The sequence below is a fragment of the Crassostrea angulata genome, chromosome 4, assembly GCF_025612915.1.
Source record: "Crassostrea angulata isolate pt1a10 chromosome 4, ASM2561291v2, whole genome shotgun sequence".
NCBI lineage: Eukaryota > Metazoa > Mollusca > Bivalvia > Ostreida > Ostreidae > Magallana > Magallana angulata.
Window position 1 is genome coordinate 23798217 of NC_069114.1, and position 14204 is coordinate 23812420.

Genomic DNA, 14204 nt, shown 5'->3' on the forward strand with positions numbered 1-14204 from the left:
GTGTCTGCAATTGTTACTTGTCAACTTCGTATTACATGTGCCACGTTCCCAAATTGATACGGCCATGTGAACATTATTACACGTATTTATAATCTTTCTCAAGAGAAACTTCCTCGAGAAGAATACGAAATACATCAGTTTATAAAACCCAGATATACATGCATCTCCCTCATTCCCTAATATGCTAATTGGTCTTTTTCAGTAGGATATAATATAACTGCACATTTTGATGATATGAATCATTTGAATTTAAACTGAATAAATTATTCTCCGTATATGTGTGTTTGTATTTTTCATTTTTTTGTGCGTCATACACCGCACCCATCAGGCATCGGTGATGTCATGAAATAATATTAGAGTTATCGCCCCCAACTCCATCTCCCACAATGCATTGAAATGTCAATCGCATGTGTAAATATAACGGAATATCAGCACGTCTGGAAACTTTTTCTTCTGAATGCAGTCGTTTGCACGATGAATGTTTATTTAAAGAAAACAAAATATCTTCCACTAACAAATTTTAATTGTTAAATTTCGCGAAATCGTCCAGAGTTTAATTGTTTGTGGACAAAAAGCTGAAGAGGAAGTGAAGAACTTTCAATGAAAAAAATACAAAATGGCCTCCACTAACGTTAGTTTGGATGACATAGATTTGTCAAGTTTAAGGGTGAGTTATGTGTTGATCTCTACTAGCACATAGTGGAAATATTTAAAAAAGAAAACCAGTTGAATATATATATAAGTACGAAATGGTCGAAGTGGGATTGAAACAAAACGGTTGATAATTTGATATAAACAAAGGGGTTCTTTTGGCCATTGGCTGAATATTTGGTTTAACTCTTCACCATTCTTCAACAACTAGGCATTTATTTAATGTTCTTTTTTAACTTCATAACTTTAAACTCATTCCAACACATTGAGAATGTTTATTGTCAAAATAATTAGTTTCAAGTTATTGTTTTCTTTTCAAGTTTATGCAACGTCATTTACACACGATCAAAAGACGATTAATCTAATGAATAAATTCAGTTGATATCTAACCTATATCAGTATAAATTGGGTTAGGGAAATTTATCCTTTAAGACTTTATTAAGCAGCTGTTAAGCATGAAACAGCATATAAAGAAGATGTTATAACTCTATCAGTAGAAATACATGTACATTACTAAACTTTTGACCAAAATTGTGACTATGCCCCTTTATAAACAACAGTTGTTCTAGATTTAAGTATTTCCATTGGTGGTGAAAATATTTTTTTGTAATACATGTACATGTATAAATTTTTAAGCCAGTCAAATAGTGCACTCTACAAACAGTCAGGTTTCATTGTTACATTCATCATACTAATAGTAATATCTGGACAGTTGTTGCTTTAAAGGTTAGGCTCCTCAAATTATTATTTCATGATTGGTTTCAGATGAAAAGCATAGAACCCAGTTAAAATCTTTTTCTAATTATATCAATACAAATTATGAAATGAAAACATGTAGTTGCACATGTTGATACAGTTGTATTTTTATTGTAAAAATGAGTATATATGTGGATTAATCATTCTCTAGATTATAAATTTGATGACACCCTGATCATATCAATCACCTCATAATATTTAAAGAATGATTCTTTATTACATAGATTTATGTAAATTAGTTTTTAGCAATTGTTTTATTATATATTAAAAATTTGACATTTTTATGCTATTTTTATTTTGTGTTAATTATATCAGAGACATAAATAACATTATTTATTGTCTCTGATTATATGCAAATCCTGTTTGTGCCCAAATAGAGTGCATTTGTGTCATTGAACGACGAAATGTATTGAACTATACATCACAAATTTGATTCGTAGTGTTATCACAGAAAAATGTAAATTTATATAATAGTTTAGTACAACAACTGGGAATAGCAATCTCTATAACAACTTGTAGAAATATTCTACTCCAGATATTTGCAACTCTTTTTTTATTTAACAAATGAATGTAAGTTTCCTATTGTTTCATGCTTGGAGGGAAATGAAACATATTTTTAATTTGAATTTTGAGAAAAAATTACACCATGATACATCTCTGTTATTGAATGAACCTGTAAGTAACAGCAACAACAATTAATGTAACAACATGATTTGAATTGAGCAACCCCTAATGAAAATCTTAAAAGTGGTGATTTTATCCCAATATTTTTCAATAATTTATTTTTACTTTTGTTTTAAGCCTTAGACAAGAAGACAAGGCAATTGCAGAAGAGAAATTTTTTTTTGTCGTATCATCCTTAAAATACCATACATATTCCATACATGTCCTATTAGTACAAGACAGTTGAACTGTGTTTATTTTTTATTTAGAGGTGTTTTTTTTATATGATTGTAGGATCCAGCTGGAATCTTTGATTTGATAGAAGTTGTCGGAAATGGAACATATGGCCAAGTCTATAAGGTATGAAATGAAGTGATGAGAGAAACAGAGACATACTGTTTGGTCAGCTCGATTTCCCTTTTTTTGGTTGTCTGTACTGTTTTAAATTATATCTTGACATATTGAATACTGTTTTTGAGCAACATATTTTTATTTATCGGTTGATTTTGGTAAACAAGATTATCACTGAATTTCTGTTCTGTGGATCCTTGGTAGTTGTAGTGTATTCAGGTAACTGTTTAGGCCTTTGGGCCTGTTGTTATAATGACTAAATGGGGACCAGAGACAATAATGATGCAGGGTGGATGCTCTGCTTGGCATGCTCATGTAGAACTTCAAATAAGTAAACAGAATAGAACTGAACAAAATTTTATTATCACAAGATTTATTTTATTTGACTCTGAACATGTCATTCTAGTCGGTTGATCAACTCTGCATAAACGTAGTAAGGTTTACTTCCTGTGGAAACTTTTGGTCATGAGCCTTAAGTGATCAGAAACATTCTTTTGGTGATTACACAACTTGGAGTTTATAAACATGCATTCTTTTCTCACTGCATATGTTCACTGTTTCTGTGTGTGTGTGTGTGTGTGTGTGTCAGAGAGAGAGAGAGAGAAAGAGAGAGATTCATTTAAGCATGCTATACTGATATCATGTAAGTAAGTCAATAACATGTATATGGAAAAAGATGAACTTGAAAATAACTTTTAAACATGTTCTTATGTAAAACATAGTAGATGTAGACTAGACCATGTCATTTAGAAGTGATAGATGGGTCGATTGTCAAATGACAAACACCATGCAGCAACAGGCAAGCAAAGTTAATGTTCTTTTGTTTTCAGGGTCGACACACCAAGACTGGGCAGTTGGCAGCCATCAAAGTTATGAATGTGACAGAGGTTAGATTATCTCTTAAGCCATCAACTCAGATAACTGAAATGATGTTTAATTAAATCAATATATTAAAGAGGGAACACCATGTTTAAATTCTTTTGCTAAGGGTTGTGGTCAAACAAAAATCACACTCATTACTCATTCACAACTATTTTTTATGTACTGGTATATCATTGATTATGGTTAGAAAACTTGAGGGGTTTTCATAAAAATTTTAATGTATCCAGGATTTCATGATATCTGAATTGGTGTTAAAAATTGTATTCTATGACTTCTCTTTACATTATCATAGGTACTTTTAGTACCAAATTTTTCTTGCAGTCATATTTGTAGGAACTTGCAATATTTTGAATTTATTTAAAGAAAAAAAAAAGATTTGTGGTGTTGATGATCATGAAATACATATCTAATATTGTAAACTTTGACATAAGCCACAAGTAGGGTATATTCATATAAGTCTCTCAAACAAAGTTTGGAGTCCTATTGTTTTTGTTCAATTTCTTCTTTTTCTTTGTTCTCGCTTTGGAACTTGTTCATCAAGTTTCTTAGACATGGCTGAACAGAATTGTACAAAACTCTAGGATATGATAGGCCTGCACATCTAGTTGTGCACCCTGTTTTAAATTTTTTAATTTGGGGTTGGTCAGTCATATTTTTTTTGGGGGTGGGGGGGGGATCAAATGGGGTTGGAGTCTAAAATTGAATCCTATGGGGAAAATTATACACTATATTGTAAATGGTTATAACTTGAAAACCATGAAAGATATTGACATGGGGTCTTCAAATGCATATATTGAGTGTTATGGGCAATAAATATGGTACATTAGATATGGTCCCTGGGATCATCCCCAACCCCCAGGTTTGGGAAATTACTTAATATCTCAAAAATTGTTGACATCCCCACCCCTAAATTATATATATTCTTGTTCCTTGTGTAATGGGACATCATATGGTATTAGGTTATGGCCATATGGGGTGGTCCCGTCCCTTCTGAAACAGGAAGTTTCCTAATATCTCAAAATCCATTGAGATCCCCACCCCCAAACTATACAAGAATTATATATTCTTGTTCTTTGTGATTATCAAATGGTATGTAGGTCATGGGACCTGGGGGTGGTCTTGACCCCTGTCGAACAGGAAGTGCCCAAATATTTTGAAAACGGTCAAGATCCCCCTCCCTAAACCATATATATTCTTGTTCCTTGTGTCAAGGGGCATCAAATAATTTGTAGGTTATATGGGCCCCGGGTGGTCCTGACCGCCTTTAAAAGGAAGTGCCCAAATTATCATGAAAACGGTTGTGACCCCCCTCCCTAAACCATACATATTCTTGTTCCTTGTGCCAAGGGGCATCAAATGGCATGTAGATAATGGGCCTTGGGGTGATCCTGGCCCCCCTTGAACAGGTACTGCCCAAATAATCTTGAAAACGGTTGAGATCCCCATCCCTAAACCATATACACTCTTGTTCTACTATATACACTCTTGTTCCTTTTGTCAAGGGGCATCAACTGGCATATACGGTAGGTCATTGGCATTGGAGGTGGTCCTGACCCTCTTTTGAACAGGAAGTGCTGAAATATCTTGAAAACAGTTGAGATCCCCCCCTATAAATTGTATATATTCTTGTTTCTTTAGTCAAGTCAGTTCACCTGATATACAGTAAATGACCCACGGGGAACATCATCAAATTTCAGAAATAGAAATAATCATGTAAAAAATCTTTTTGTCTGTAAAATTTGACCCACGTGGGTCATCCCTACCTCCAAACACGGCCTCATTCATTTGGGAGACTTTATAATCGCCCCGATTATAATTACATCTTGGTTATATTGGATATACATGTACTCATAAATATATTCAATTGAGTAAAATGAAATTTATATGCATAGTTTTATTTTAACAATAATTTTTTTTATTTTGATGCCATTGAAAATTAAAAATTAATTTGTTTTAAATTTTCAAGGATGAGGAGGAAGAAATCAAGCTTGAGATTAATGTCCTGAAAAAGGTAAGATAGCATCCTCATTTCTCAATCAGGGCAGGATCCAAGATATTTCATTTTGAGGATTTTTACAAAATAATACACTTCATTTGAACAGAGAATTTACACTTATTAAATAGGAATTCACTATTTTAAACTATTATTCAATGTTTAGCTAGACACTTATTATTCAGTGGTTTATCTTTCTAGTTTTCCAATCACAGAAACATAGCAACATATTATGGAGCATTCATCAAGAAAAGTCCCCCTGGAAAAGACGATCAACTATGGGTAATTTAAAATTGATTTTAAAAAATAATGAGAACGACATTGAATCCATTTTATGGCTCTAAAATGCTTATAACAATATACAATTATTGCTCTTTTTGCATTGTTTTGAGGTCATAACGATGATTTAGCTACAGAAGTACAATATTCACTGAACTAAAGGCGAGGTGAATATTGTACGTCAAGGGTAGGTAAATCATCGTATTGATCGAAAAAACAGCAATAATTGTATTATCATATGATTCAGCTACAAATTGATTCAGAAATATGAAATTGAGTGTTATCAAGTGAAAATTTTAGTTTGAAGCCATAGTTAAACAAATTGAGAAATGTGATATGAAGGGGTGTGATATAACAACAGAAGATTGACAGAGACGGGTGTAACATTAACTATATATCACACCACTAGGGTTTATATCACACGGGTAGGCAAATTTTCGGTTAATATTGCACAGGACGGAAAAGGGTATATTTTCTATAAGCATACAATATAATGTATTATTTTTAGCTCCCCTGAGCTGAAAGCTCAAGTGAGCTTTTCTGATCACTTTTTGTCTGGCATCAGTCCATTCGTCCATCCATCTGTCTGTAAACTTTTAACATTTTCGACTTCTGACTTTTTCTTCAGAACCACTGGGTCAATTTCAACCAAACTTGGCACAAAACATCAATGGGTAAAGGGGATTCTAGTTTGTATAAATGAAGGGCCATGCTCTCTTTCAAGGGGAGATAAAAAGGATATAATGAAAATTTGTTGATATTTTTCAAAAATCTTCTTCTCAAAAACCATTGGGCCAGAAAAGCTTTAACTTGTGTCAAAGGGTGGAAGTTTTACATAGGAATATACAGAGTAAATCTTTAAAAATCTTCTGATGAGTAACCAACCAGCCAGGAAAGCTATACCTTGTGTGGAAGCATCCTTAGGTAGTGTAAATTCAAATTTGTGAATTTACATGACCCCCAGGGGTAGGATGGGCCACAATGAGGAGGTGGTCGAACTTTTACATAGGAATATATAGAGTAAATTTTTAAAAATCTTCTCAAGAACTGATCAGCCGAGAGGGTGAAACTTGTGTGGAAGCATCCTTATGTAGTATAGATACAAAGTTGTGAAAAGGATAACCCCGGGGGTAGGGGTGGGCCAGAATGGGGAAAGGGGAGGGGTCAAACTTTTACATTGGAATATTTAATGGATATCTTTTAAAATCTTTTTCTCAGAAGCTAATCAGCCAGGAAAGCTGAAACTTTTGTTTAAGCATTCTCAGGTAGGGTAAATTGAAGTTTGTTCAAATGTGGTCACAAAAATTATTAGGAATATGAATAGAAAAAATTTTTAAGTATCTTTTTTCTAAAAACCACTTTCCTAAAAAAGCTTTACTTTACTAAAGGCAACCTCAGATAATGTAGATTCAAATTCTATCAAATCAAAATTTTGAGAAGTAGGTTGGGGATCCAATTTTACAAAGGAATATATTTTAATTATTCACAAAAACTGAAAGGTTATGATATATGTTTTACTTATTTGCAAGCATTTTGACATAATGCTGATTCTTTAAAATTGTTTAGACTTTGGCCCCTGGACAATTCTTGGGCCCAACAAGGGGTTCAGAGTTTGATGTAGGTTTATATCCCATATATAAACAATTGTTTTTGAGAACTGCAATGCTCAAAAGGTGATATGACTATGAAATCATCCTGTTAGAAAAGGGACTTGATTATAAACATAAGAATATCCATGGTGAAAAAAATGGACTTTTATGTATGCAGGATCTACATGTATTATACTACATTGTCCAGATAGTATGAATTATGACTCTGTTAAGCTGATTTTATTACACCTATTGTTGCTCAGGTGAGTGATGTGGCCCATGGGCCTTTTTTTTTTTTTTGATTGTTGGATATTAACCAATAAAAGAGCTAGGCATTAATCAATCATATAATAATATATAAATAGTGCCTGTTTGGGAGGGTAACAGTTGAAATTGACACCCCGAGAAAACCATTGTCAACCGACGCGAAGCGGAGATTGACAATGGTTTTCGAGGGGTGTCAATTTCAACTGTTATCCTCCCAAACAGGCACTATTTATTTTGTTATACTGAATGTCTTTTTTAAAAATTTTAAGAAAATTTTACTGCTTTTATATAGGAATAACGTGAATTCTACAGCGAACCGTACGCGCATAATTTTCGCGCATGTAACATTTTTTAATGTTACCCGTTGCCAAGTGCGTTGCTAATGCTGAGGGTAATAGTAAATATTATTAACTGCGTCTTAACCAATCAGATTTCAGTATTTAACATGAAAGTATAACAATGTTATTTATTGATCAGTTCTTTAGTAGGAATAAATTGTTAATGAGTGTATTTAAGAAAAAGAAACAGGTAAAATGTTGTATTTAATGTTTAGGGTATTGAAGATTAATCATAGTCTCTGGGGAGTGGAATGAGGTTTAAGGATTTAGATGAATTTGTGATGAAACCCTTTATCTGTATGTACAAGGTACCAGACAGAGCTCTACAGTAGACTTGACTTAAGTTTATGGTTTTTACTTGTAGCTTGTGATGGAATTCTGTGGAGCGGGGTCAGTGACAGATCTGGTCAAAGGTGAGAGATCATAACTGTGTAAGGTTATATTCATTCACTGAGGGAATGGAACTGTTATTATGTAATTCACTTGTTTAAAACTATACTGTTAACCGCTAAATGTTGTGAATTTCTGATATATCAGAATTGATTGTAAAATGGTTAACAAGCATTTATTTCTGGTAAAAGGAATCATTCCTTGACTTTCATGGAAATTTCAGTGTGGGTCAGCCACATGATCTCGTATAAATAATGCGATACCTGCTTGTGGCCCAACACTGTAATTTGACTATTGAATGTTTAATCTTGGTAAAAGACTCTGGAAAATGTAAACATACTGTAGTTTCATTAAATTCATGTATTATACATTTATGTTTATATGAAGTGGTTGGTCATATCCATGCAGATGTTGCTAACATTTCTTGAATAGAATGAGAGATGAATTTCTTTGTCTGAAATACATGTACTACATATTTATGTCTTCAGATTCATTCAGTCTTATTTTTTTTCTTAGCAACAAAAGGAAGCAGTCTGAAAGAGGAGTGGATTGCATACATTGGCAGAGAGATGTTGAGGGTGAGTTAAGTGTTCTGTGTAATGTTTTTGAAACATTTGAAAAGCAGAACGCTTCATGAACCTCTTAAATTACTGGTAATAAAACACTGTCTAGGTTCATATATTTCTCAAGCAGGAATCAACATTTATATTTTTATTACTGTAAGTCAATTCTCAGTGACTGAGAAACATAACATTATGTTTTGTTTTTACTTGGTAATGATCTGTTGGGAAATTTTTGATTTTAGCGTACTACTATAAGTGTTAAGATGTTTCTGTTAAATCATATCAAATCACGAACTTCTTTGATATGTGCCAGTACAATCAGGCCTAAGATTTTTTGCAATATATTATTTACCCTTTTTAACATGGTATGGGATACACCTCTATATTGTGACATCTTATGAAGACAAACAATAAAATCAAATATAATTTCATATTTTTTTTCATTCACATTACTGTTATCTAACAGGATTGTACAGTGGTTTAGAGCGTTAACCATGGATTTGTAAGTCATGAGTTCCAATCCCATCTGGGCTGTTACAATTTTTACCTTTCCAAAAATTTTAAAATATATTTTTGGTTAAATATTGTAAAATTTGAAAATTCTTAAACGGTGAAAGTATTTTGATTGTAGTGTTCTTCTATCCACATCAAGGTGTCCCGTATCACCTTATCATTCACTCCCATATTATGTAATGTTATAAAAAAGTAAATTTCTAGTAGCAGATAGAAAATAACTTTAAACTTGAATATGAGAACGAAGTGCCAGGAAATAGTTAAAAGGATTTTACTCCAGACCTTGAACACGGAACAGACTTAGATTTTGAATATTTTGATTAATTTATGACAAAAAAGTTATCCTACAGTAATTTTAAAAGATGTTGATTTACCTGTATATATATTCTCAGTTTACAGTCAGTGGGCATATCCTGGCCAGTAGTATGTACTTGAATCAAAATCTGGTTATCATACCCCCGCAAACAAACTTGAGATGTGATTTTTTCTTAGCCGGGGGGGGGGGGTAATCAATCGTGAGCTTCCTTACAGTACTTCTAGTTTTATACCCCCACTCTGAAAGATTGGAAGGTATACTGTTTTACCCTTGCATGTCTGTCTATAACAAACTTCAGTCGCATTTTTCTCGGCAACTGTTGACTGCAGATGGTTAAAATTTTAACACATTCTTTGTTTAGGTATGCCATATGGTGGGTTTCATTTTTTTGGCGCCAATGAGAAGTCAACTTCCTGTTAAATGACTACTTTGTTTATTTTTAGCCTAAATTTAAAAAAAAAAAATTTGTCAAAGATTTCTCAGCAACTATTTATCACAGATTGTTGAAATTTCAACACACTCTTCCTTTTGGCAAGTTATACGGTGGGATTAATTTTAAAACAAATTTGATGTCAACTTTCTTTTAAATGTCAACTTCACTTATTTTGTATATTCACATCAGAGCAGGTGTATCACTAGTAGGCATTGACTCACAGATATCTTGTTTTATTTGATTGCAAAATCATGTCAGATAAGAAAGATGACTCTCTGGTACATAAAGTTTTCATAGTGTTAATCAAATTCAATTCATCAGCAAATTTGTTATACTACTATTATTATTTTTAAATACTATTAAAGGCGGTGGTTTATCAAGAGTGACTCTTATTACTTAAAAAGCATTCCATGTGTTGCTATTTTTTTCAGGGGCTAGCACATTTACACAGCAATAAAGTTATACATAGAGATATCAAAGGACAGAATGTTCTACTGACAGACAATGCAGAAGTCAAATTAGGTCAGTAAACCAGGCTCTTTCCTAGACTCCACTATCCCACGTACATACCTCCATCCTTTCTATAAGTCTCCTTCACACAGTATCACATACCACTAACTCTAACAGTCATGTCATAAAAAGAATTATCAACTAATCAACAAACAAAACAGTATTTTTCACTAGAAATAGGTTGTCAATTAAAGTGCAATATTTTCAGCATACTTAGACATAGGTTGAAGTGTACTATCATGAAGTAAGATAGCTGCAGGTCTGTAATGCCCAATCTAAAAAAAATTGAAATGGGAGATTCAGTTCCTTCCATGATAAAAAGTTGCAATTTATGGTACACAAAGAAATACTGTATACAGGTTTATACTTGATCCCATTTTATTTTTTGCCCCTTTTGTCCTTTTCGTCAGCAGACAAATTTAAGACTGACAGAATTCCTATGTCCCAAGTTATCTATCTTAAAACACTACTTTGTTTGGGCGTATTAAAAATGGGGCAAAACTGTTTTCAAGTGCAGAAGAGCGAAAATTACATGGGACAAAAATAACCCTGTATATAGTAAGCTGGTTTTGGACTTATTAACCTTATTTCCAAACAAATTCTGACAATATTCCACAGAAATTCTGAGGATAATCTGTGTAAATATTTAGCACGGTTAAATTCTTCAGACAATTTTCTACTGATATTGTTGCTTTACTTGCCTTAGATTTCTCTTAAACACACAAAGTAACCTACTTCATAAAACGAATTAGCCCAGTGTTTGAAATAACCGTTCGCCCGAGACCCATAACTTCAGGCAAGGGCGAACAAACTTGTTTTTACGAGCGCCCAACTGGACATGGATATTTTTTAAGCCAAGTGTATATGATATCGGGATGGGGGTTTTAAGAATTTTTAACTGATTCTTGTCATAATATTGCTTTCTTTGTATGGTCATTGAACAACAGTCAAGACAAGCTTTTAATTCATGTAGACTATGCCTTGACATGTGAGCATGGCAAGGTAGAGTTCCCAGACATGCTACGGAATAATATAGGGTAATCTCAGCAAGAATTACCAGTGGTAAATACCAGTATTCCCCGTCCTGGTAAATACTACTGATTTTCACTAAACTGGGGAATACTGGGAAATACAAATTTATAATCTTTATTTCTTTAATTTCCTCAATGTAAAACGTATATTTAGGATATAAGAGATTAACAATAAGCACCGAAACACAATTTAGCATACTTTGCCAATACATTGTCAGTTTATGAATCTTAAATTCACCAGATCACATATTCCCAAAAACTTCTATAGCTGCTGGAGTACAAAGTTTAGTCTAGCTTCTTGAACCCCAAGTTTAGTGTTTTACAGATTTATAATTCAAAGCACAAAATAAACTGTTATAATTACTGTAGGTGTTACATGTTGTTTTAATACCGTAATCCGGTGATTATAATAAGCACTTTTTTCCCAGCATTTTTTACCGTGAGAAAGGGGTGCGTATTATACATCCCTATAGGATTTGGACATATTTTTTCCCTAGTTGAAGCACGGGGTATCATACTGCCGTATTACATATGCTGTTCACAGACAGGACCAATACCCCGCTATACATCGTAACATTCCTTCATTATCACATATATATTATTATTTAACCCTTAGGAAATCATTGTTTTAGCATGCAATTAAAGAAAATGTACACTTTAAGTCTGTTAATAAATAAACTGTTTCAAAATGGCCTTTAAAAATTAATTTAAACTGCATATTCTTTATCTCCGTGTACGCCGCCATTACAGCTGTTATTTATAGAATGCGGACTTGGATTGCCACGTGCTATATGTAACCGATCTTTGAAAACAGTTTATACATCATTTGGCTCATTTTTAACCATTTTCATGTAATGCTAATTAATTTATTGCAAATAATTATGAATATAAATAATTCTATAACATATTCCGTTAATTGAAGCCATTGAAACAGTTGTGCTCCCCCTCCGCTAACACTTGACACCTTGGGTATCTCAGACACCCCCCTTAGGCTATGTGTACTATACACAACACAACTATTTGTGCATATATTTTATTATGTTCCAGGCCTCTAATTGATCACTTTGATCGGAGTCATTTAAGAATTTAATTAGGTCCGTTATCTCCATACCTGTACATCGTCCGTTTTTCACTTCACAGGGATTGTAATATTAGACTAAACAATTATATAAGTAGTTGATTTTATTTACGGTAGAAAATATAATACTAGGTCTATTTAAAACATTGATTATGAATTAAAGATACTACCGCGATGTATTAGTTACAATAAATCCGTATCTAAGAAAATATTGTGTTTTTCTTATTTCCGGTAGGATATTCCCGCAATGAAGTTGAGCGTGCATACAAATTATAACTGCTTTGTTGATACTCAGGATTACCGTTTGGTCAATTTTTTTTATGCGTATTATACATCCCAACAAGCTTTTTTTCACCATTTTCAAGTCCAAAGTGGGGGGGGGGGGGTGCGTATTGTACACAACTGCGTATTATATTCACCGGATTACGGTAAATAATTGACTCTTGACAGTTTTGTGCTCCTGTTTTGGGGAGATATATACAATGAGTGGGATAATTGGTGGGTATTACCAGTATTTCCCACCGTCTTGGGAAATATGAGTATTTCCCACTTTTATGCCAACCCTGCTCCAGGCTGGTTGAATTTTAACAGGGCTTATAACTTATACTAGTTGTCAGCCTTGAGAGTCTAGCTAGTAGGTTTTTGACGAGTTTAAAGCACTGATTAACCTATGTTAATTTATGTGCAGATTGAGAGTTGCCATTTTTACATTAAACAAACTACACTAATGAACTTTATTGCTGCAGAGGTGTTTTAATTAATTTCAAAGTCAAGTAAATTGATGATATATGTACGTAGTTAAACATCCATAGAATTTTTAGGAATCGAATATTTGTACAGAATGTGTTTGGAAATAAGAATAATCAGTTTAAAACTAGCGCAAGTTTTTGTGCCATATAAATTGCAAGTTTTTTGTATGGGAGGCACTAGTTTTACTTAATGTCAACCCAATTTTTCCAGTAGAGCTACAAATCTGCAGCTAGAAATTGAAAGAAAAAGGTTTGCTAAAGGATTTTTTTTTATCGAAATATAGCTGTATTGCATAATTTTTTTAAAAAATTGTCTCTGTATGTGTGGTACTATAATGTTTGGCATTGCTAAGCTATTATTCTCTTTGTAGTTGATTTTGGAGTAAGTGCACAGTTGGACAAAACCATTGGAAGAAGAAACACTTTCATTGGAACACCATATTGGTAATTGTAGATTTATGATTCATCCTTAAATTTCAGTTGTTAGTCCCCTACTGGTTTCACTGGAGGGGATTATAACTTTCCTCTGCGTCCGTCCGTCTGTCTGTCCTACTTCATTTTTACACGCTATTTAGCTCACCTGAGCTATTCTGATTACATTTTGTCTGCCGTCCGTCTGTCAGTCTGTAAACTTTTAACATTTTGAACTTCTTCTCTAAAACCGCTTGGCCAATTTCAACCAGAACGAAAATATAGGGAACTGGAAGTTAACAGTGTACCCCTACCAAATGTTTAGTTTAATATCTTGTGTAGGATTTTCTTGGTAAAAAATAGTATTACATAAAGGTACAATGTCAAAAATTACGTGTATGCAAAAAAAGTGTAAAATTTGAATACTTTACAATATTTATT

General features: G+C 33.2%; 1 protein-coding gene across 3 annotated transcripts in view; it reads left to right on the forward strand.

Moving 5' to 3' along the window:
- The first annotated feature begins 384 nt into the window (after nucleotides 1-384).
- The window catches only part of LOC128181545 (misshapen-like kinase 1), a 73032-nt gene continuing 59212 nt past the window's right edge, over nucleotides 385-14204 (forward strand). For all 3 annotated transcript variants that reach the window (XM_052849983.1, XM_052849985.1, XM_052849984.1), the window contains exons 1-9: nucleotides 385-667; nucleotides 2365-2430; nucleotides 3252-3308; nucleotides 5270-5314; nucleotides 5498-5578; nucleotides 8134-8182; nucleotides 8676-8737; nucleotides 10416-10506; nucleotides 13724-13796. In XM_052849983.1, coding sequence (XP_052705943.1) covers nucleotides 617-667; nucleotides 2365-2430; nucleotides 3252-3308; nucleotides 5270-5314; nucleotides 5498-5578; nucleotides 8134-8182; nucleotides 8676-8737; nucleotides 10416-10506; nucleotides 13724-13796 — 575 coding nt within the window. In that variant the 5' untranslated portion in view covers nucleotides 385-616. The remainder of the gene's footprint in view (nucleotides 668-2364; nucleotides 2431-3251; nucleotides 3309-5269; nucleotides 5315-5497; nucleotides 5579-8133; nucleotides 8183-8675; nucleotides 8738-10415; nucleotides 10507-13723; nucleotides 13797-14204) is intronic.